We start from the raw sequence: 26,174 nt of genomic DNA on the forward strand, positions 1-26,174 counted from the left end.
GAGATGCTAACCAGAAGTAGAAATCCGAGAGTCGCCAAAGAAAGGCTGCGACCTAGCCCTGAAGGTAAATGAGGCCACCGAGTGCTGGGGTAAGGACAAAGGGGTACAAAAGGCTGAGGGATAAGCTTCAAGATTTGGCTTATCCAGAGGGCAGAAGAGGAGGATTGTGAAAGACAGGAAAGAGGTGCAGGTCAAGCAGCGACTTGTATCAGGCTGATCAAACAGCTGGACAACAGACACCAGAATCCCTCCTACAGGATGGAAGTGTGTAGAGAAACACGTGGGTAAGCCGCTAGGGGGGCCAAGGGTGAGGGTGAGGAGGTGGAGAGTGAGAGACCAGGAAACAAGAGAGAAAGTGAGCGGCCCTCTGCCAGAAGTGAGGAACCTGAGACGGGTGTTGCGGAGCAGAGTAAAAGACGGAAGGGCTGGGAGAGGGAGGATGGGGGTGGCTTTCACAAACATGGGGTTTTAGAGTAGCTTGCACTGCTCTCATGAATGCTCTGCTGTCTCTCCAAACCTTCATTAAACTTTCTACAATGCACGAAAACCTAGTGTGAGTGCTGGGGGAAATCCAGGAAGAGGGCAGTGGTTTGCTCGAGAACAGGGATCAAACTCTAGAATGGAGATCTATCCTAAGCAATGGTGAGCTGATGAATGGAAGACATTCCATAGAGACAGAGGCTCAGAGTCAGTGGCCTGAAAATGTAAACACATTGGAAATTTATGAAACCTTAGGGAGGACAGTGGACTTGGGGGTACAGCCAATTTCATCTAAATCTTAAGGAGTGATGCAAGCCCTCAATGAATTGGTTTGGAGATTTAGTAGGCTGGAGGGTGAACGCAGATCTTAATACAGCATTACATAGACACAGTTTACATCAGCCATTATAGGGCAGGCTGCTCAGCAGCGAGTCATTAGTTTAAATTGTCTGCTGGAGAACATCTCTGGGACTTTTCTGGTCCCTTTGCTCATGAGTAATTATTTCCTAGAAAACTTTTTCCAACCCTTAAGTGTTCCTCCTGATCTAGAAGAATGATGTGACCCAACTGAGAAGGCTGCCACAAAGCAAGGAGGCAGAAGCCTAGAGACCTGCTCTCACTGCCGGTACTGCAGTCGCTGGGAGGGTTTGTAACCTTCACCAGGGTCAGGCTGGGGAGGGCAGGAAGCTAGGGCCCTGAGTACACTTCTCTGTTGGGATAAAAACCGGAAGCTCAGGGGTTTGGCTAAGGCCCCACCCCTGGTCTCTCCACATTTTCACCACAGAGACTGATGAGACATTTCCTCTTATTCATTTGTGTAAGTCACAGACAAGGGGTGTGTGTACACACCCATCTCTGAGCATTTAGGAAATTTTGGCTTACACTAGGAGAAGCAAGAGTGTTAATCAAAATTTGTAAAAGTGCCTCATTGAAATCTTGTCAAAAGGATAATGATTTTAAAGAGGCAATAATATGAAATGATGGCTTTCTTGCAGCTATTTCATAATATGTATTCTGCCAGGCTCTCCCGGCTTGCCCAAAGAAAAGGAGAAATGAAAACACTAGGTTTGTCAATTTTCTGCTTTTCTATAATAATTGCTGGATATGCTGAATGTATGAAATTCATGAGTGTTTCTTGGCCTCTATGCATCCTATATTTCTTATCTATAAGTGTTAGCAAACACTAAAGAGTTAGAGGTCCTTACATGTAAAACATTTAAAAGTGCTGCTCCATGGTTGAAGAATTTGGTGTGAGATTGTGTGACAGATTGTATTTTTCATAGATGGCTACAACGATACCTCCTGTTCCACATATTCTTAAGATATGACACTGGCACTTCTCCCATTGAAAGGTGGGTTCTATGTCTTCTCTGCCTCTGCTCCAAAACGGGGCAAGATTTATGACTGTTTTAACTAGTAAGAGTATGGCAGAAGTGAGGAATGTGACTTTCGAGGACAGGCCATGACAGATGATGCAGCATCCTTTGTGTCTTTTGGAACACTTGTTTTGGACCCTAAGTTATCATGTAAGATGCCTGACTGCCCTGCAGCTGTCATGCTGGGAGGAAGCCCAGGCTGCATGGGGAGGTTTGCTCTGGCCGATAGCCCCAGCTGAGGTTCCTGCCAACAGCTAGAATCAAATGCCAGACTTGGGAGTGAAGATGCCTCCAGATGACTGTAGCTCCCAGCCATTAAGTCTTGCCAACTGAGGTTCCACACATCATGGAGCATAAATAAGAGGTCTTTGCTGTGCCAGATTCCTTACCTACAGAATGTGAGTGTCATAATGTAGTTGCTTTACACCGCTAAGTTTTGGGCTGGTTCGTTACACGGAAACATTAATTGGAACAGATATAAAACCAGGAGCCCTGTTCACTCCCCGAGTCTTTCCAAGATACTTTGTTGGAGAGTCAGAGCTTCTTGGAACATTATTTGAAAACCTCTGGACTAACTACTCTTCAATGGCTCCAAAATCTCTGTTTGTAATAAACCTAGAATTTAAGAGCTTCATCAAGAAAGAGAAGAATCTCACCTAGTGTTATGGATTGAATTCCATCCCCACAAAAGATGTTAAAGTCCTACCTCTCAGGACCTGTGAATATGACCTTATTTGGAAACATGGTCTTTGCAGATTATCAAGTTAAGATGAAGTCATAAGGGTGTATTACTATGTTCTTTTTTTTTCTTTTTTATTTATTTATTTATTATTATTATTATACTTTAAGTTCTAGGGTACATGTGCATAACGTGCAGGTTTGTTACATATGTATATTTGTGCCATGTTGGTGTGCTGCACCCATCAACTCGTCAGCACCCATCAACTCGTCATTTACATCAGGTATAACTCCCAATGCGATCCCTCCCCCCTCTCCCCTCCCCTCTCCCCATGATAGGCCCCGGTGGCATTTTGACATAGAGATAGATACACACGGGGAGAATGTCATATGAAGATAAAGGCAGAGATGGAGGTAATGCATCTACAAATCAAGGATCATCAATGATTGCCAGCAAACTATCAAAGATGAGGAGAGAGGGACGCAATAAACTCTTCCTTACAGTCCTTGGAAGGAACCAACCCTGCTGCAAACATCGTGCTTTAGAACTGAGGCAATACATTTCTGTTTAAGACACCCAGTTTGTGGTACTTTGTCATGGTAGTCCTAAGAAACTCATGTACCTAGGAGTGAATTTGAACAGAGATGATGGTCCCTCACATTCTAAGGGCCTCAGTTAACAGAGTTAGGCCTTTTGATTAATTCAGTGGTTTTTTTTTAGAGCCAACTGGGTACAAGTCACAATGGTAAGCACCACAGAGAAATACAGAGATAAAGAAGTCTTGGTTCCTGCACTCACTGGGCCTCCAACTTTGGAAGGAAAGATATGATAAGTCCTAAAACAACATAATCCAAATGGTAAGTGTCCTAAATAATGGGGCAGGTAGAAAGTGTTAAGAGAAAATCTAAATAAGTCTTTAAAATGCTTTAAAAAGTCTCATGGATTTTAATACATGCAGGGCCCTAGATTGGATTTGGACGGACGGAACTGACGATAGAAAGGGCATTTCTTCAATGAGATACCATCTCACACCAGTTAGAATGGCGATCATTAAAAAGTCAGGAAACAACAGGTGCTGGAGAGGATGTGGAGAAATAGGAACACTTTTACACTGTTAGTGGGATTGTAAACTAGTTCAACCATTATGGAAAACAGTATGGCGATTCCTCAAGGATCTAGAACTAGATGTACCATATGACCCAGCCATCCCATTACTGGGTATATACCCAAAGGATTATAAATCATGCTGCTATAAAGACACATGCACACGTATGTTTATTGCGGCACTATTCACAATAGCAAAGACTTGGAATCAACCCAAATGTCCATCAGTGACAGACTGGATTAAGAAAATGTGGCACATATACACCATGGAATACTATGCAGCCATAAAAAAGGATGAGTTTGTGTCCTTTGTAGGGACATGGATGCAGCTGGAAACCATCATTCTTAGCAAACTATCACAAGAACAGAAAACCAAACACCGCATGTTCTCACTCATAGGTGGGAACTGAACAATGAGATCACTTGGACTCAGGAAGGGGAACATCACACACCGGGGCCTATCATGGGGAGGGGGGAGGGGGGAGGGGGGAGGGATTGCATTGGGAGTTATACCTGATGTAAATGACGAGTTGATGGGTGCTGACGAGTTGATGGGTGCAGCACAGCAACATGGCACAAGTATACATATGTAACAAACCTGCACGTTATGCACATGTACCCTAGAACTTAAAGTATAATAATAATAATAAAAAATAAAAAAAACAATAAAAAAAGAAAGGGCATTTCTTTTTTTTTTCTTTTTTTTTTTTTTGAGACGGAATCTCGCTGTCTCCCAGACTGGAGTGCAGTGGCCTGATTTCAGCTCACTGTAAGCTCCACCTCCCAGGTTTACGCCATTCTCCTGCCTCAGCCTCCCGAGTAGCTGGGACTACAGGCGCCCGCCACTTCGCCCGGCTAGTTTTTTGTATTTTTTAGTAGAGACGGGGTTTCACCGTGTCAGCCAGGATGGTCTGGATGTCCTGACCTCGTGATCCACCCGTCTCGGCCTCCCAAAGTGCTGGGATTACAGGCTTGAGCCACCGCGCCCGGCCACCGAAAGGGCGTTTCTATGAATATCCAACACTCTGCGTGTCCCTGTCTGATCAAAGTACATAAACAGAGTAAGTATAACTTCTTTATTATTGAGCCTACTTAAAGCATTTGTAGAATCCTGGATACATTTTTGTATATTTTTTTTTCCTCCCTTTATATATAAGAAAAAAACGATTCTAAATATTTGAAAACAATCCAGAATGCAACTTTTGTCTTAGAGTTGTTTACCATAGTGTAGTGCAGTGCTATTAAGAATATCCACGCAGGATATGGTTCAGCGGGTGGGGAGGGGGCGGGGGGCGGTGGGGGCGGGGATGGAGCATGTCATTATCAGTTTTTCCCGTAAGATTTTGAAGTTAACTTCCTGACATTTTCGATGCAAGTTCTTGATCAGATTTATAACTGAAGCACTTAATAGTCACTAGCAGTTTCTGAGTTAGGGAAAGTTACCTGAAAATAATTACCTAGCTGGTTTGCTGTACTTGAGATTTGATTATTTTAAAGTTGGTAGAATTTGAAGGGCAACAGATCACTATGAATTTTAGAAAGTGTGTTAAGTACTCCTTATCAGGAGTCTGCTTTCTAAGCTCCACTCTCCCCTTACCCCCCAACAGATGACAGCCTTATTTAATATAAACCAGGTGTTTAATCTGACATTCTTTGTATTTCCCATTTGACATGAAATCGGTTTCTTTGAGAGGTTACCTGGACTTAAGAAAATATTTACGTAGTTAAATGTTTAGATTGGGTTGTTTTGACTAAAGCTGAATCTCTAGTTTTTAATTTTACAAGTATGAATTTATTTTAAATACTTCATCACTTAAGGCTGTCAACATCCTGTCTTTGTTTCTAGATGCATAAAACTACTAAATCTGTTAGCATGCTGATATTGTTAAGGCTCAAAGTGTGATTACCAGGAAAGTCTGAGTCACACCACCAGAGGTTAGAACCTGGGGGAGAGTTCAGAAAAAATAGTCTTCTAATTTTGAACAAATTGACTTCCTGTTGGAAAGGCTCACAGAAATGCCCTGTACCCATTCAATAAAACTTCGTTTTCATTTTGAGATCATTGTTGTACATGGCCTTTTAGAATTTTGTTAACAGTGGCAACTCTGACAAACTACTTTTCATAAAGGAATTTAAATTATGAAGATATAATTTATACATACAGCTCAATAGACATGAACAGAACTCATTATTTCATAAGCTTGTGGACATTTATTACTCAAATGCATATGGAGTACATCTTCCTATTTTTGCTTTGGTTTTCATTGTTCTTGGACTAAATCATCCTAAGATTTTTAAGCTGTCTGAATATTAGAGTATGATTTTAACAAAATTGTCACACATAGTCTATGTTAAATTACAATGAAATCCCAAGAAATTTCCCAATTCAAAGTGAAGAAATGCTATATATATATTTTTGCCATATCAGCATCACTGCTGGGGAGTAGAATAACTGTGGAGGAGATAAAAAATGTAAAACTTAGAGGTTGCCTCTTTTTGTGTCATTTTTCCTGAAACATCTGTTACCTGAGACTAATAAGGATTGAACCAAACAGTATTTATTTTTTAATGGCAAAAGTCTAGATGTAACTCGAGTTGAAATAAAATTAACTCTGTAAAGGATTGAAAAAAGCCCATTTTCTACTTATTCTCAAACTTTATAACAGAAAAATCCATGGATTAAAATAATCGTAACGGCCAATTTGGTTTACATGTTTGATAACATCATTGCCTACCTTGTATCTTTTATGCAAAATATTCAAACTCTGAGAATATTCTATCACTTATGATATGCCTGATCATATAACTATTTTATTTGTCGTTAAATGTGTTCAAATATGTTTAAATGTGAAACCTACAGTATAGTCTGCATTCAAATATCTATGCTCACACAAAATTATGTAGCTAATGAACAGCTTTCACTTTTTTCCTACTTGCAAATTTAGGATGACATTCAAACTTACATTCAGAAATATGCGGGCCTTGTGCTCTGACAGTATAAATACTCCACTGAGTCTCAAATGAACTTTAATAACTTCCTTTTTATGCATTTACTTCTCTACCCAAATGAAAAGTTTATGTTGCTAGCCAATAGTAACTAATAACTAAACGAATTTAAAAATTTTCAGAATTTATCTCAATACTGTGTAAGTGAAAGGACTAGAAGATGGGACAGTGGAGAATGGCAGCGGGCAGAGTTTTTTCTGTACGTGCATATTGCACTGAAATTGCTAGATGTCTCTTACCTATTGCATTCCCTAGCTCTTGTCTCCAGAATTTCTCCAGAGCTCTCACATGATCTCTTCTAATTTCTGCTACTCACGCTTACATAGCCTCTCCCATCACACTCACCACCCTTCCTTATCTCAACAATCCTTCTCCAGAGGGCTGATGATCAGTAAAATAAACACTATTATTAATAAAAATATGTAAAGTGACTATTTAACTTTGAAAATTACCCATCATTTCTTATGCATAAGTGGTCATAAAGTTTCCTTGTAGAGGGCTTCCCTAAGCCTGGAGTGAATGTGGCTAATTAGAGGAGGCCTCCTAGCTGTGCAGGATCATGCCGATTCCTTTAAGTAACCACAGTCATTACCATAAGACTATTTACTGAAAGCTAAGCTGGACAGCCATTGTACAATCTGATTTGGCAAATGCATAGAAATTGCACTCCAGATTACATATTAAGGCACTAATTACCCAAATGAAACTCCAGGGGCACCTTAGGTAGATACAGTAGAGTGAATTAAGGAAGGAAATAATTAGTCACAATTACAGAAACTAGCTCTACACAAAGTGAAAGAATGCATGCAGCTTATTTCCTGCAGAGAAAAGGGAGCCTTAGTAATAGTTTAAGAAATGCAAACGATAAACATGATTTCTAAAAATGAGTAAGAGAGGGACAAATCTCTATTTTAAGTTATAAAAATGACTTTATTTTTCTGTTTCTATGTACTACATATCCAAATAACATTAAGACATTTTATCATGAGTTTGCACTATGACAAATCAACTTTCAAGCATTTTCTTGACAGTTCAGTTTTGCCAGCATTTGACATACATACAGACAGAGTAAACAAAGGGCAAAAAGAAAACTGAATGAGCGCATAAGGCATGGAGTTTGAACTCCAATAAAAATATTCATTAAAGAGGAAGAATAAAGTTGGGGGTGGAGAGAGGTATTCCAAAGAAAGAAACAAATTTCCATCACATTAAAAACCATGCATAGGAACTGTTATCAAACACAGCCAAGAAATTAAGTTTTCCAAATGTATATACCCCCCTTTCAAGGTATTCTGATAAAAAAATTCCTTCAGGCAGGGGGAGATCCTCCTCCACCTTTCAAAAATGAGCTTAAGGATGCTACCTTTATCGGTGAGTGACTTTGGGAAGATGGAATGAGTGGATGCTTAGTTTAGACGGCTGGCAGGAAACTTTCAGAAGCATGTCACTGAGGCCTAAATCTTATAAAATCATGGCAGGTCTGGTGAAGACTATCCAAGTTTTCTTGCAATGTTTCTAAGTAAAAAGAAAAGATGAGAAAATTTTCTTGATCTTTTAGGCAGTCTCCTAAGAACCAAACTGTTTAGATAATTTGTTTTGCTCACTTGAGGTTAGTATGGAACGCTATCCTGAGTTACTAAGATCCTACTAACAATGTGACTGTTTGAATCACATTATCACATTCAGAATTCATAGAAGAATGTTAATTGAATCTTAATTTAGTCTCTAAAAGCAAAGTGGAATTATATTGAAATTGACCTTATCTGTTCACTACTAAGTACTGCTGACACTTTTTATAACGATGGATTAGGAATGTTTGCTGTTGAAATAAATCATTTCTATTGATCAGGTATTTGGTATGAAATTAGATTAGAGGGTAAAAGAAACTACTTAAAGAATGAACTTTTCTTATAATAGAAAATAAATAACAGCACAACCCTTCTTGGGGGAAGTGTTAATAAGAGATATAATGATTTTGTTTTTTCTTTTTTAGTATCAGAAATCCTGAAATAGTATACTGTAAGAATTTGGACTTCACTTACCCCAAGTAAATACAAGGAAGATTTTTGTCTAAGACCCTCTCCACAAAGACGACTTGAGAGCCAGGTAAATGGCTACATCTGAACAAAATACTCATAGCAGGTGTGTTTTCCAAGTCTTTCTGAAAAAGCAGTACCTACTGCATATGATGCAATGTATATTGTTGAAACTCCTTTAAATAGATGGGAAATACAATGGCAGGGGGAGGGGTGGGTGAAGAATAAGAAAAACTCACATTTGAAATAAGAGATTTCATTGTATCAAGAATCTTTATATTAAAAGAGCTGTATTAAAAAAAAAACAAATCAAACCCAACACATAACAAGAAAATGCAATAGTTTCTGAGGTGTGGTCTTCTTTGGCGAGTTCTATTGGGATATACTTATATGCTCTCTTTCAACCAGGCCATCACCAAACAACTGTTTGTTCTGTACTTAACAATTAAAACTGACAAAAAGACTTATCCATCATGAGCTTCAAGCAGCCATAGGAGTTAAGAACACATATGGTGCTTTTATATTTACACAAGCAATTTCTCACGAGTCCTACAGAGATCGGGGAAATAGAGCTATACTAGTTATTCCTTTTTAGAAAGAGCACTTGTAAAATACAGAAAGTGATTAGATAAATATCCCTCTATACTGAATTGATCAGTTAAAGAACTTTAAAAAGTCAGCAGTTCATTACCTGAGTTTCCCATTTAAAGGCTAAATAGTAATTAAATGTTTTTTACTTAAGTGAACAAAAACTTACAATATTAAAAAGGGCCAGTGTCAGAAAATTTAGACTCAAAATTAAGTTTGAGACTTCTGAAGGTTTATAAAATCTAATAGGAATATCTGAATTTTCCTTCTTAGTTATAGCATGAAGTCACAGAGCTATACTGACTTACTAAATGTTATCAAAACTTAGGTTGGGGGTCAGCTTGCAAAATCATTAAAAACCAAATCAATATTTTTTGGAATTTTGAGCAAATTTTTACAAGTGATAAAAATGAATTATTAGTGACCTCAGTTACAAACCCATATGAGATTTTTAGTTAACACCAGATAAAGACTTCAGCATAAGCGTGATTTTTAACCTGAAGAGATCCCTTTTGAAGGGTGATATAGAAAATACCTATAAATTTTATCCAGAAAAATAGTGCACCCGGTGTTTTGCCAGCAGTTACCTAAGCTTGCCTTTCAACAAGGTATTTTTGTCATGCTCAACCATGGACAATCGGCCAACAAATTATTTGTTTAAAACAGATAGGGCTATGTTTCTAAATACAACACACTGTTCAAACTCAGGATTCCAACAATATTCTGAAATTGAATACTTTATCATACAAGAACTATAACCATGTTATTATTGTGAGCACATTATTTCAATTTCGGGTCTAAATTAATCAGCAAAATCACCATTCTAAAACATTAACATAGAGCAGAAACTTAAAAACACTTTGGTCTGTATAATTAGATTATTAAACAAATCAAAAGAATCTCTTTCCCTAATGCTTCACCCCATGATGTATCGTAAAGTTGAAAACACAAATGAGGCACACATTTCTGAGGAGCAATTTCCATCATTGGTTTCTGTATACGAGTCAAAGTAGCATTGGGTCAATTCACCCAAGGAGCAATTTTAAAAAACAACATTTGGAAAACCCAAAGCATCTTTCTACTTTCTTTCATTGTTAAGTCACAAAACTTACTATGATCAGTCCAGAGCTCAGAAAATGGTCAATATGAATTTGGTACATAAAACAAAGTTCTCATAATCAATGGTTCTGGTTCTGGGTCAAGGGCACAAATAGTGTATTTCATTTTCCTGTTCTACATGCTTAATAGTCAGTGAAATACTTTGCCCAAGAGCCCATGCTATGTTGGATTTTAAGTACAAAGGTAAATAAAAGCTCTGCTGATGGTCAGGCAAAAGTTATTGCTAAGCAACAACCACTTAGCAATGTATTCACACTTCAACGAACGATTTTAGATGAGATACATATTTTAAGCCAGAGAGCAGATGGAGTTCCCGTGCTTGTAGCACTAGTATTCACAGCAAGGGCAGGCTTGAGGGAAATCGATTAATATCCAGTCATCCCTCAGTATCATGGGGAATTGATTTCAGGATGCCCTCGGACACCAAAATCTGAGGATGTTCAAATCCTCGATATAAAATGGTGCAGAAATTGCATATAACCTCTGCACATCCTCCCATATACTTTAAATTATTTCTAGGTAATTTATAATACCTAAAACAATGTAAATGCTATTTAAATAGTTGTTACACTGTATTGTTTAGGGAATAATGACAGGAAAAAGTCTGTACATATTCAGCACAGACACGACTTTCTTTTTGAATATTTTCCATCTACACTTGGTGGAATCCACAGATGCAGAACCCACAAGTACGGAAGGCTGACTGTATATATAACTGGATTATTTTGTGCAACAGGCAAAGTTTGAATAGATTATCACTGCCACACTGTGCTGAGAAAAGGAGAGGGCCTCACTGGAGCACACCAGCTCTTTAACAGGGTGCTTTAGTAAATTTGTTTTCCATCTGATGCAGCCGCATATCAAGATATGAAAGATGATTAAATTACTCAAAAACCAGGCTTCTAATTCTATGATTTTTAAATGTAATTACCTACTAGAATATTAAAATAAATCTAGGTTCTCCAAGGTTGTTCACCAGTACTACATAGCAGTATTGAGATTAAGGTGGGAGGAGCCTCTGTATTTAGGTTTTAAATATTTTTAAAATGTTGGTAAAATGCAAATAAGTTAAATGATAAAGGACTAATTCAAACATACCAGCCACTAAAGATTATTTTCTTCACTCACAAAAACCTTGCCTAAGGATAACAAGAACTGTCAGGTATATGAAATAATACAATTTAGGGTTTTGTTGGAGGCAGGGGAACATTTAAAATACTCTATGACAATGCACTTATGTGAAGTTCCACTGAATGAAGGTCTTGGCCAATGGAGAAGGCAGCTGGTATTAAAATAACTAGCACAGATTCCTTGATACACACACAATGAAAACAAAAATAAGAAACCTGTACAGGTGTAAACAAGTTAAAAATGGCCTTGGCAAAATATCTTCCTCTATTTAAAAAATGCCAAAAAGCATGCAACTTATAATTCCCTCCTTTCCACAAGAATGAACTAAAAAACAAAAACAAAAAACCAAATGGAACCATCTCTTTCTGTCAGTAGATAATAGATACATTGTGTTTCAAGACAAATAAAACTTTAAAATATTAATATTGAAAAAATACAATTAAATTTTTATTAAAAATACATACTCCTTACGCAATCTTTGTGTACATTTTGTTTTGTGTGAAAAGGAAAAAAAAATAAAATAGGAAAGGCATTAAGACTACCTAATTATTCATACTGTATTTGGTAGAAGCGTGTTTCAGTCAAACTTTAACGAAAAATAAGTTATTCTGTTTTCATTTGCTCCCGGACATCAGAAGGCAGAGTTTCAAACAGAGCATCTTCCACAACTAAACCAGCTCGCTTCAGAGCCCGACAGTCACCCAGTTCAGGAGGGAGGATTTCAAAGTGATTACCTTTTACATCTAAGTAGGAAAGAAATAGTAAATTTCCAATTTTCGGTGAAAGTACAGATAGGCTGTTTTTCCCAATCTTCAGAGTTTTAAGTTTCTTGCAGAAGTAGAGTTCATCTGGAAGGCTTTCCACTTTATTACACGTGATGGAAAAATACTGTAAACTTTGTAGAACTCCGATTTCAGGTGGGATAAATCGAATGTCATTGTACGATAAGTCCAAGTATCGGATCTTGTTGCATAGGAAGAGGTGGGAAGGCAGCACCTCTATTTTATTGTGACTAAAGGACAGGCGTTCCAGGCTGGTGAGTTTCTTTATATGCTCTGGGATGTAAGTGATGCTGTTATGCCACAGTTTTAGCACTGTCAACTTTCTCAAGTGCTGAAAGCTAACGATTTCTTCTATAGATTTCAGATTGTTTTCCTTCAGGTCCAATTCCTGGAGGCTGAGTAGGCTGAACACGGCATGAGGAATACGCTCCAGGTCACAGTGGACCAACTCCAGCTCTGTCAGATTGGTCATCTTCTTTAAGTTGTTGAGCATCACCAGCTTGGTGCCATCATTATGTATGCACATCTTCTGGAGATGGCTGGAAACATCAACCACTGCCTGAGGGATTTTGGAAACATTGCTTTTGATAGAGAGAATTTTAAGGCTTTTGAGATCCCGCAGAGACTCAAGGGTGACATTTCTGGAAATATCATGACTTAGAGAGCCAACTAGGTACAGCTCTTCCAGATTTCGGAGCCCATACATCCAGGGGGGGAGTTCCCTCATGTCATCAAACTTGACGCTCAAGACCTTGAGGTTTTCCTTCAGGAAAGAGAGCGCCGCACTGTGGATTTTGACAGAACATTGGTGCAGAGAGAGCTCTTGAAGATTGTCTAGCTGTGCAATGGTGGCAGGTATCATGACGTTCTTAATGATTTCAAGTTTTAGAGATTGCAACTCTGTGATTTCAAAAACAGTGTCTGGAAGGCCAGAGAGCATGATAAGGGGCAATTCCAGTCGATTATGGGCATTTGTCTGTAGCTTCTGCCTCAGTTTATCAGGAGTCCATTCGTTATTTAAGTTCAGCTGCTTTAATTTGTTTTCACTGACTTCAGACAGGAACACTGCAAATCTCTTGGAATAGAGAGGGTCATACTGATCTATCATATGAAGCATAAAAGCAAAGTCATTTTTCACATCTGGAATATCATCAATTCCAGTCTCCTGCCGGACATACTCAAAGGAATATTCCCGTAGAGAACGGTAGAACAGCCAGTATAAGGTATAAAGGCACGTCAATCCATAGATACTAACAAAGCACAGATAGCAAAAGGACAGTTTTGAGAACAAGTGTGCCATGGTATGATTGCAAGAAAAGTTTTTATATCCAGTCATGTCCTGAATGTCCACATTACAGTCCACTGTAAACTGGACCTTGGAAACCAGAGCACTATTATATGCAATGATGATTAGGAATTTGATAACCTTAAGTACAGTCTGGCGAACATACATGGCATATAGAATATCACCTTCTTCCACATGCAGCCTGAACTTCTTCACCTTCTCAAATAAGGCCTTCGCCTGCTCACCCTCCTTTTTATCCAGAGCCCCTGCAGTGGATTTATCAACCACAAACTTCTCAGGAATGGACTTTAAAGACTGAGAGTTGACCAGGCTGCCTTCTGGACCAGATTGGGTGGTGTTGGACCTGTTCATGTTGTTCTTCCTGTTGTCCTTTTCTTCTGAGTCCTCCCCAGACACTTCAGATAAAGCCCGTGTGGTCCAAGGAGAATCAAAACACTTCCCCAGAATGGAGATGAAATGTTCTATTTTGGAGCTGGAGCCAGGGAATTTGAACCAAAAGTTACTGCAGAGCATAAAGACCAAGGTATGGATGAGGACAAGGTAAGGGAAATACTTGGCATACCAGTGGAGGGCTCGCTCATAACACATCTGGTTTATAAAGCTGTACTGCTGAAGGTCCAAATCTGTCTTCAGGCCTTTCATCTCCACAGTGATGGGGTTAGCAGGAGATGGTTTAGGTGGAGGCAGTGGAGTGGTACTGGCAACTGCTTGAGAGACATTCGAAAGGGAAGAGTGGTTCTGAGCAGGCTGCACTCTTTTCGGAAGGCAGATTATCTTGTCTTGCATGACCTGAAACACAGAAATAATATTTTCAAATTATATTACTCAAAGAGCTTTCATAATATCATTACTGCAAGGAAAGCATCAGTAACATCCAATAAATGTCCATTTCCTCTGCCTGGAGAATACAACGTTCAATTCCAGCACCAAGATTTTATTCTTAGCTCATATATTGGAAAAATGAAATATCTGACTTTGTTCATCATGTCTAAGTTATGACATAAAACAGTGGTTTTTCAGGTCATAGAACAACTCACAAGAAAATAAATATTTAGGGAACATTCATGTGTTTTAAAAAATTAGCAGCCAGCCGCAGTGACTCACAACTGTAATCCAAGCACTTTGTGAGGCCGAGGCGGGTGGATCACCTGAGATCAGGAGTTTGAAACCAGCCTGGCCAACATGGTGAAACCCTGTCTGGACTAAAAATACAAAAATTAGCTGGGCGTGGTGAGCGCCTGTAATTCCAGGTACTTGGGAGGCTGAGGTAGGAGAATTGCTTGAACCCAGGAGGTGGAGGTTGCAGTAAGCCGAGATCATGCCACTGCACTTCAACATGGGTGACAAGAGCAAAACTTTGTCTCAAAAAAAAAAAAAAAAAAATTAGCAATTCTCTCACTGGATTCTGGGAGAATCAGTCATCGATCTGGGAAGTATATCACCTTCTCAGACTCAATCTTGAGTTAGATGTCCCCAAAGATTGTATCAGTCTGTGTATGAGAAGCAGAAAGATAAGAACGAGGAAGTATGAAAGAAATTCCTGTCTTGTTTCCCCCTTCTTTTTCTACACATATTCTAGACTGTATGTATAGATTAATATGAATGAATGTAATGGAAATTTTGCTAAGCTTTTATAAAAACTATTCATTCAGAGAGAGATAAAAAAATACAGAAGTGTTTAATAGTAAAATAATTGTTTAGGTTTGCTAGCGTTTCACACAAAATATTACATTGAGAACCACCATCCTTCTACCAATGCTTCAGTTTGTTGAAAAGAATATTAAGCTGTAAGAATGTCCAGCCGACTCAAAAAATTGCAATTTGGGAAAGAGAGAATGCATGCACCCTTTCTGAAGATAAGGTAGGATGTGACAGAATACACATTGAATCGACCTAGAGGAATCATCTTCAGGATGAGGCCCATGTAAGTGGAACTCTATGAACAAAAAGCTGATAATTCAAAGGAAGAATAACCAAAGAGAATTCAGCAATGACATGTGGAATTAATAATGCAGGGAAAGTCTATTTGTACCTTAAAATGTCAAATGGCTGGAAATCCATAATGTTTAGTGATTCTGCACCAACAGTGGTTAGTGATTTTGCCACATCAAAGTTCTTTACCTTGACTATAGGCATAGAAACTGAACCCATTGTAAAGTGGTCTGCTATAGCATGGTAAGGTGACCACAAGCTGGTGACAAGGGAACTAGCATCCCACCATATAGAAGCATGAGGCTGACGACAGAGTGAAGCACCCAACACTTTGTAAAGTGTCTGGTACATGGAAGACCACCAGTGTATATTTGCTGAGAAAGGAAATGAATCCAAAATTGCCAATAGTGCTTCCACTTCAGGGTTGTTATCAGTCCGGGTGTGCAGGACACCTCTTCCAGGAATGAAGATGAAGATGGTGATTACAGTGATGACAGCAGCAAACTTCTGTTGTGCTTAATATGCAACTGACCATCTTTTCATAAAGTCATGGGCATTAATTCTGTTAATTGCCCTCTTAATCAGATGACAGCAAGTACTCTTATTATTTCCATTTTATAGATGAGGAGACTGAGGCATGGACTCAGGTTAAGTAACTTGCCTAATGTCATCTAGCTCAGAATCACCTAGACCCAGAGCCCATATCCGCATTTTCCCAAATGTCTAGGATTAAGTCAGAAGGATCCCAATTTGACTTTATCTTAACCAATCATTTTGCACAGCAAGTCACATTTTACGAAAAAGGCTTACTGCTTGCCATGTCCTATGCAGATAACAAGAAATGAGATTGCGGGAAGAGAGGAGGTTTCACCACAAGATTTATAAAGTTCTGTCTTGGAAGCTAAAGCAGGGGGCAACTATTTACTATTTAAATCAAAAGAATGCAGGTAAGAACAACAAATGCGATTGCATTTAGAGGATTCAGATGGCTACTGAGATGTGAGAATTCAGCAGTGGTCTTCAAACATTTCTATTACTTAGAGGAAAATGTTGAGTATGCATACCCACTATATTTATGTCTTCCTATAATTAATGAATATTGACATCAATCAATATGTCAATCAAAAAGCTAACTTATTTCAAGTTTAAAATAAATATAGAGAAAAGTTTTCACTTTTATTTCGCATATCAATGGAGCATTCATCATATTTCTCGGGATTCAAGCACCATATTTTGGAAACCCCTGGAATAAAATAAAAACAAAAAACAAACAAACAAAAAACCACCAGGAGAAAGCCCAGACAAATACTAGACTATCTTGAAGAAACATAAAAGAGAAGGGCTTGGGATCATGTTCCAGATGCTTTCCTGTTCATGGTCTCATTTAATGCTCCAACAACTTGGGAAGTAGGCAGAGGGAGGGGGCCAGAGATCAGCACGGAAAAGGAATGTGCTTCCTTGAGCACATTCTTCAAGAGTGACACCCTTGAACCTATTGTTAATATGACACTGTTAATTATAAGATGAACATACAGGCCAGGCACGGTGGCTCACGCCTGTAATCCCAGCACTTTGGAGACCCAGGCAGGCAGATCACGAGGTCAGGAGATCGAGACCATCCTGGCTAAATGGTGAAACCCCGTCTCTACTAAAAATACAAAAAATTAGCCTGGCATGATGGCGGGAGCCTGTAGTCCAAGCTACTCGGTAGGCTGAGGCAGGAGAATGGAGTGAACTCGGGAGGCAAAGCTTGCGGTGAGCTGAGATTTCACCACTGCACTCCAGCCTGGGCGACAGAGTGAGACTCTGTCTCAAAAAAAAAAAAAAAAAAAAAAAAAAAGCAAATACAGAGGAGGAATCAGTGTAAAAGCAAGATTAAATAGAAGGTAAAAAGGGAGGCATCTTCTTATCTTCTTACGGTGCTAAGTTCCTGCTAAGCAACCAAGTGGGCCCCATTTCTGTACCCCTGCCTCACCCCTTCCCGAGGCTTGCTCCTAATGGAAGAAGATGGTGGACTTCAGGAACTTGGTTGCCGTATAGGATTGTAGGTTATGCACTGTACCAGGGTGCCCAGCTGAAGGGCAAGTGTAGGCTGAAATCTAGCTTGTGTACCTCTCACTCAGCTGTGTGCACTTGGGGTTATGTCCACACAGTGCAACTGCGCTTTTATATTTTGCACAAAAATGTCTAATTAGCTGGAATCTGCCATGCTGGAGAAGTAGGTCACATTCTCTCCATTCTACAGAAGAACAAACTGACCAAGGTTCAGAAAACTTCAGTGATCTGCACATGTTCACGCAGTTAGGAAATGGCAGAACAGGAATTTAAATCTGTCTTTTCTTTCCAGCCTAGTGTTCTTCCACCACTCCCCACATTCTTCTCATTTCACCTAGCTTCTGCTAGGATGGCTTTGTAGAGAACAGCCCAGCGTAGGAAGCTTATATCACAGGCAATCTCCAGAAGTTCTGTTCACTCTTTTGACTTCATATTTCTCTTTCATTCCTTCATGAAGATATTTTTTGAAGCGTGCCTACTCAAATCTTGGGAGAATAAAGACAGTGATCTATTTTCTAAAAGCTGTTAATCACCCAGAAATGAGCCCTGAGAAGAAAATAATACTGGAATTTAGTTACTAAGAACAGTAGCATCTCATGCTGCTGAGGGAACACATCACAAGAAGACTCCTGCAGAGAGGCAGCTCTGAGTAGAATTCCAAAAGAATGTGAGGGCTGGCTGTCAAATCCAGGACTACAAAAAGAAACAGCCAGGTTAAGAGGTCCAACAGTAAACAGTATGAAGATTTAAACAGTGCCATAGCTACAAGAGAGAGGAAGTTACCCTCCGTGTTAAATAGAAACTGTATTTCTGAACACTGCAATGTTGGGAAGAACTGGGAAAAGGATCAGAATTTTCAAAGAGAATAATAAGGAAAAAAAAAATAAGGCAGGCAGGCTTCTTCTTTCTTCTCTTCTTTCTTCTTTTTCCTCCTTCTTCCATCTCCTTCTCCTTTTCCTTCTTCTTCTTTTAACAAAAAAGGTTAAATGTGTTTTTGCCATGTCTGTGTAACAGTAGCCTGTGAGAATTAGGAAGTTTTTGTTTCATCTTTCCTATCCTTTTGAGAAGTCTGCCTAATCAGACCTATACTTCACGTTTCTTTTTCTTTACACAGTAATTTAAAGATCAGGGTGGAAAATAAGCCTTAAAGAAAGACTACAAAACAAATCTCAAAAGAATAGTTGTAGGGTTTCAGGCTGTTGGTACAGGACTAAGAAAGAGTGCTTGGAGTAGGGGCAGGGAGAAAGTGCCCAACTGCATCCCCTTCTACAAAGCCCCGAGGCTCAGTTCATCACCAGCAGCTCATCCACACATATTATCACATGGAGGAATTCCACCATTTTCTTTCAAGGACAACTCTCAGCTGCTTTTGGAGGAAAAAAGCTTGAGAATAGAGTTACATGGCGTCTTTATGTAGGAAGAGGGAAAGAAAAAGGGGGAAGAAATTGGGGGAAGACGTGAAGAAAAAAAAATCAAAATGAATAAGAGAACCTGATCTAAAATGCATAAAAGTGAGAAAAATTAATATTCTAAAAGCTGCTATGAGAATTCTGAGAATTCTTTGAATGAAATCATTTATGGTAACGAAAATGTCTAAGTGAAGGAGGAAAAGAGGGACACAGAATGAGACACTGAGAGCAAGGGTCGGATTAAGCCAAGGTACAAAGAGACAGCTAAACTGCCTACTTTACATTGGAGTGAACAGGCTTGGAAGTAGGAGGAGGTGAATCAGGAGAACATGGACAGGCTAGAAGGGAAGAAGAAAATTAGGTCAAGCCACACAGCAGGTGGTTGGAGTATATGCTCATTATTTCTATTTTGAGATACAAATACCTTTCAATCTTTCTCAAATCTTTAGTAAAATCTGTTACACACACACACACACACACACACACACCCCAGCCACACCTTTTATGAATGCATTTTGTAGAATCACAGCAAATTTCACACCATGATCAAAGTTATACAGAGTTTACCTGGGATAGGTAATCTAAAGGTTTCCATGGAAGCAGAAACTGGGACCATGGGAACCTAATCCTTCTAGGAACCTGCCTGGGGGCATTAGACTGGGGATTGACCCAATATCCTCTGGATCTTTTTTTTTTTTTTTTTTTTTTTTGAGATGGAGTCTTGCTCTGTCACCCAGGCTGGAGTGTAGTGGTGGGATCTCAGCTCACTGCAACCTCTGCCTCCTGGGTTAAAGTGATTCTTCTGCCTCAGCCTCTGAAGTAGCTGGGACTACAGGTGCATGCCACCACACCCGACTAATTTTTGTATTTTAAGTAGAGATGGGGTTTCACCATATTGGCCAGGCTGGTCTCGAGCTCCTAACCTCGTGATCTGCCCACCTTGGCCTCCCAAAGTACTAGGATTACAGGAGTGAGCCACTGCGCCCTGCTTATCCTCTGGATCTTTAGGAACAACTGACACCAGGAGTACAAAATACTCCTCAAGGCTTCCCAATTAAAGTCCTTGGAGAGAAAAACGGACACATAAACTTGTTCCATGACTGTGATAACATCTATGCAGTACTTACAGAAAAGAAACCCAAGGGTTGCAATAATTGGTTAAATGGATTCATTAAAATTTGGATTCTTCAATTCTGATCTGCAAATCATCATATTGAGAAAGCACAACAGCTATTTTTGAAAAGATAAAAGAGGATCTTGAAGATCCTTCCTCAATTCTAAGGTCAATGAAATAAGTTGAATTTCTTACTTTTGCTTTCTATGGGGGAGGGGAAGGGTTTCAAGAGAAGCATAGGCCAAAATTCAAGCTTCCTAAAAAAAGGAACAACCCATCCAAACCTGCCTGAAAATGCTGTTCGAATTAGGAAGAGAAATCAAATATTTTAAAATGTAACTATCAGACTTAGAGATGCATTTTTTTTTTTTGAGACGGAGTCTTGCTCTGTCGCCCAGGCTGGAGTGCAGTGGCCGGATCTCAGCTCACTGCAAGTTCCGCCTCCCGGGTTTACGCCATTCTCCTGCCTCAGCCTCCCGAGTAGCTGGGACTACAGGCGCCCGCCACCTCGCCCGGCTAGTTTTTTGTATTATTTTAGTAGAGACGGGGTTTCACCGGATTAGCCAGGATGGTCTCGATCTCCTGACCTCGTGATCCGCCCGTCTCGGCCTCCCAAAGTGCTGGGATTACAGAGAGATTCATTTTAAGTGGAGTATGCGCACACTTTATTGCATACTGAAATACCTTGAATGGTCAATGTGAAATTAGGGCCTTTTAATAGAAATTTTCACTATTTTAAGTCATAATATTTATGGCAACATTTTTGTATGATGTACGTTATTTTAGTCTTAGTCCTTTGTTAGAATCATTGAGACACATCAGGATGACACTTATTTAGGCAGTTGCCAGAAAAGTATGGAAGTGAAAAGCAGAACCCACCTGTGATAACCAGTTGAAAAGGTATCACATTTGCATGAATGAGACACCAAGGGGCTGAGGTTAAAACAAAATAAAACCACTTAGCTTCAGAGAAACTGCCTGAAATAACAAAGAACATATAAACAAAGGCAGCTTATCTATTACATGCCAGACATGTAGAACATAAATGCTGAATTCTGAGTGTGCCTCAGGAAAAGTCAATCATTCTGGAGTAGCATCTACTATATGCCAGTTGTTACGTTTGGGATACCAATAAGAACAAAAAGCCCTTCAAAGTCAAGAACAAGAGTGAGACATCTGAATCAGTAATTAGTGTGACAAGTGCTCAAATTTGTGCTTGTCTTTCACAGTAAACTTTATCATCAAATTATGTAGATACAGAAAAAAAAACCCTAGTAGTATTTTTATTGGGATCACTTTACAAGTTAAGAACTGACATGATGTTGATTCTTCCTCCTTACGGTGTGTGTTTTTTTACTTGTTTGCATCTAATTTTGTGCCTTTCAGGAGTGTTTTATAGTTTTCTTACATAGATTTTGTACATTATGAAGTTATGTCTATGTATTTTATTTTTTTGCTACCATAAATCTGTCTTTAAAAAAAAACATTTATTTATTGTTGAGACAGGGTCTTGCTCTGTTGCCAGGCTGGGGTGCAGGGGCATGATCTTGGCTCACTGCAACCTCCAACTCCCGGGTTCAAGTGCTTTTCCAACCTCAGCCTCCTGAGTGGCTGGGACCACAGGCATGCACCACCATACCTGGCTAATTTTTGTATTTTTTTTTGTAGAGATGGGGTTTTACCATGTTGCCCAGGCTGGTCTCAAACTCCTGTGCTCAAAACGATCTGCCCGCCTCGGTCTCCCAAAGTGCTGGGATTACAGGCGTGAGCCACCACACCCAGCCAAAACATTTATTTTTAACACAGAAAGTAGAGTCCTCCCTTTCCTTCTTCCTATTCCCATTGCCATTCCTTCGTGAGCCCTGATAAGTTTGGTGTATACCATTCCAGATCTATGTCTGTGCATTTACATGTATATAATATATAAACAAATAAGATCTTACTAGATGTATTGTTCCTGCACCTTGAGTTTTTCTCTTTCACGGTATGTCTTGAAGATGTTAATACATTGGCACCTGGATATCTACTTCATTCTAAGTGCCATGGAATTACATATTGTGGATGTACTATAATTTAGGGAAGACATTCCCATGATGACATGCATGTAGGGAGTTTTGCTACTAAAAAAAATGTGTTAGTCTCAAAAGGTTACATACTATCTGATTTTACACGGCATTCTGAAAAATAGGACAGAGAGATGAGGACATAGAACAGATCAGAGGTTAAAGGCTGAGGTTGGGGGGTTCATTGCAAAGGTCAGCAGCAGGAATTCTTTGGGGTGTTGAGATTCTTCTGTATCGTGTTTGTGGTGGTGGTTACAAGAACCTGTACATATTAGAAAACTAAATATATACCTTGTTTAGATAAAGGGTGTATTCTTGAAGATGGGAGAGCTAAATGCTATCTAATATTAACATTACTCTACCAGCTTTTTTTGGTATTTGTGTTATATTATCTTTTAATCTCTATTTTTACTCTTAAAATTTTTTTAAGGTTTCTGTCTTTTGAATTTTTAAAAAACCAAACTAATCACCCCTTTCTTTCTATAAGTGAACTTAATCCATTATTTTGCTCACTCATATTTGGATATTTGCACTTATTTCTAGATTTTTAGTTTTCTTTTATACTTTTCCCTTCTCCTTCCTGCCTTCTGCTGCACTGGTCATTTTTTCTCTATCTCCTATTTCCCACCCAACCCCTTCTCAGCTGGTTAGGAAGACAGCAACTGTATTTCTGATCTTCTAGAGGTTATCTATAATTTCTTAAAATGTACATTTAAAATTTTTAGTATCTCCACACCACTTCCAAGGATATGTTGTAACTACTCACTGAACTATACCGGTTTGTTGTTCTGAGTTTGTGTTTGCTTTCTTTTGAAACACTTTTTTTTTTTTTTTCACCATCTGTACTTGTGTTTGTTTATATATTTATTAAATTATGAGTCACTAGTTTTCTTAGATCCCATAACTTCTCCCTGCATTCATTTTCCTTTTGGTTGAAGCATACACCTTAATAACTCTTAATAAAAGTCTGTGGATAGGAAACTCATATATCTTGTAAGACTGACAATTCCTATATTGCTTTCATTCTTCAGTAATTATTTGGTCAGTTATACAACTCTGTTTTGATAGTAATTTCCTCTCAGCATTTAAAAATATTATTACATTTTCCCTGCCCTGTATTTTTTCTGATGAGAAGCTGGCTGTCAGTTTGTGTTCTTTAGTGCACAATCTATCTTTAAGGTAGCTTTTAAGATTTTACCTTTAGTCTCAGGATTTTCTGCAGGTTCACTTTAATTTTGAATATATGTGGATTAATCCTACTCCATATCTGGAACTAAGGACTTGACTTTCTTTAATTTTGGGAAATTAAAGCAAATATTTCTTCAAATATTGCTCCATTCTTTCTTCCATTTTCTTCTACAATTACTCTGAGATGTACGTTAGTGTCTCTCAGTCTGTCTTTTATGAGTGTGCGTTTTGATTCCTGTCTCTCTGTGTGCCGGGCTCTGGGTAAACTCAGAACTCTTGTTTAATTCATTACTTCTTTATGCTACTGAATATAGTCCAGTTATTCTATCTGTTGATATTTTATAATTCAATGACTTTATTTCCAAAATTTCTAAATTTGTTATATCAGCTCTTAAGTCATATCTACCTACTTTATTGATTGACTGATTGAGATAGGGTCTTGCTGTGTTGCCCAGGCTGGAGTGCAGTAGCGTGATCATGGCTCACAGCAGCTTCAAAATCCTGGGATCAAGTGATCCTCCCACCTCAGCCTGCCATGTAGCTGGGAATACAGGTGTGTGCCACCATGCTTGGCTAACTAAAAAAAAATTTTTTTTTCTTTTTTAAGAGATGGGGTCTTGCCATGCTGCCCAGGCTGGTTTTGAACTCCTGGGCTCAAGCAAGGTGCCTACCTTAGCCTCCCAAAGTGCAGGGACTACAGGTGTTTGCCACTGTACCTGGCCCCTACTTTTTTATTATTATTATTATACTTTAAGTTCTAGGGTACATGTGCACAACGTGCAGGTTTGTTACATATGTATACTTGTGCCATGTTGGTGTGCTGCACCCATTAACTCGTCATTTACATTAGGTATATCTGCTAATGCTATCCCTCCCCCCTACTCGCTCCCCACAATAGGCCCCGGTGTGTGATGTTCCCCTTCCTGTGTCCAAGTGTTCTCATTGTTCAATTCCTACCTATGAGTGAGAACATGCGGTGTTTGGTTTTCTGTTCTTGCAACAGTTTGCTGAGAATGATGGTTTCCAGCTGCATCCATGTCCCTACAAAGGACACGAACTCATCCTTTTTTTATGGCTGCATAGTATTCCATGGTGTGTATGTGCCACATTTTCTTAATCCAGTCTGTCACTGATGGACATTTGGGTTGATTTTAAGTCTTTCCTATTGTGAATAGTGCCGCAATAAACATACGTGTGCATGTGTCTTTATAGCAGCATAATTTATAATCCTTTGGGTATATACCCAATAATGGGATTGCTGGGTCAAATGGTATTTCTAGTTCTAGATCCTGGAGGAATCGCCACACTGTCTTCCACAATGGTTGAACCAGTTTACAGTCCCACCAACAGTGTAAAAGTGTTCCTATTTCTCTACATCCTCTCCAGCCTCTGTTGTTTCCTAATTTTTTAATGATTGCCATTCTAACTGGTGTGAGATGGTATCTCATTGTGGTTTTGATTTGCATTTCTCTGATGGCCAGTGATGATAAGCATTTTTTCATGTGTCTCTTGGCTGCATGAATGTCTTCTTTTGAGAAGTGTCTGTTCATATCCTTTGCCCACTTTTTGATGGGGTTGTTTTTTTCTAGTAAATTTGTTTGAGTTCTTTGTAGGTTCTGGATATTAGCCCTTTGTCAGATAAGTAGATTGCAAAAATGTTCTCCCATTCTGTAGATTGCCTGTTCACTCTGATGGTAATTTCTTTTGCTGTGCAGAAGCGCTTTAGTTTAATTAGATCCCATTTCTCAATTTTGGCTTTTGTTGCCATTGCTTTTGGTGTTTTAGACATGAAGTCCTTGCCCATGCCTATGTCCTGAATGGTATTACCTAGGTTTTCTTCTAGGGTTTTTATGGTTTTAGGTCTAACATTTAAGTCTCTAATCCATCTTGAATTAATTTTCGTATAAGGAGGAAGGAAAGGATCCAGTTTCAGCTTTCTACTTATGGCTACCCAATTTTCCCAGCACCCCGGCCCCTACTTTTTAAATGTTATGTCTTGATCTTTTTAACCACTCTCTGTATATTTATTTTAAATTCATCGTCATCTGGTTAAAACTTAATTTCATCTTGCATGAATCTGTGTTCCAATTGTTAATTTTGTTAATAGTCTTTCTTAACATAGTTTTTTTCATGTGTTCTGGGTGGTAGACACATCCTGAGTAGGCGTATGTTTTCCACTGCTTCTCTTGAGTGTCCTTTTGTGGTTTTCTGCACCCAGCCCCCAGCCTCCCAGAGTCCATCAATAGGTCTTATCACGGTGTTCTGATGTTCCACTGTGATGTCAGGACCTCACAGAGTCAGTCTGGGAGACAGTGGACAGGCTGACTCAGTTTCTGGTTGGCAGGCACCTTAGATGCACACTTTCCTCTGAAGTACCGGCTCCAGCATCCAGTTCATCACTATATTTTTTCAGCTTCTTTTTGGGAGTGGGGACTTTTGGCTTGAAACAGTGACCAGGCTCCAGTCTCTTATCTTGCTTGGTGCATTTATGGTTCCCTTTACTGGCAGGAGCTGAGCTCCTGGCTGCTACCGCTTAGTTTTGGATAAGAGCCCAGCAATTGATTCAGACCCATTCAGCGTTCCATTTGTGCTCCACAGAAATGTTCATCTTGCTTTGGGGTCTGTGTATGCATTTTTGTTATCTTTTTATATCTATCATGACTATACACATTGAACAGAGGACTGTTTTGAATTGTAACACCTGTTTTACCATCTTTCGCAGATAGATATAGACGTGTATATCTTAATACAAAAATTAGTTGAGACAAATTAACATTATGAAAAATTGTGTTGCTTGTGTAGTGCC

The 26,174-nt window shown here is 39.1% G+C and overlaps 1 protein-coding gene across 1 annotated transcript in view; it reads right to left on the reverse strand.

Moving 5' to 3' along the window:
- Positions 1 to 7,554: 7,554 nt before the first annotated feature.
- LRRC8C (leucine rich repeat containing 8 VRAC subunit C) overlaps positions 7,555 to 26,174 on the reverse strand; it is a 96,664-nt gene continuing 78,044 nt past the window's right edge. The window contains exon 3 of the mRNA XM_005542791.4: positions 7,555 to 14,396. Within this exon, the coding sequence (XP_005542848.1) occupies positions 12,123 to 14,396 (2,274 nt within the window). The 3' untranslated portion in view covers positions 7,555 to 12,122. The remainder of the gene's footprint in view (positions 14,397 to 26,174) is intronic.

Source organism: Macaca fascicularis, chromosome 1 (genome assembly GCF_037993035.2).
Source record: "Macaca fascicularis isolate 582-1 chromosome 1, T2T-MFA8v1.1".
NCBI lineage: Eukaryota > Metazoa > Chordata > Mammalia > Primates > Cercopithecidae > Macaca > Macaca fascicularis.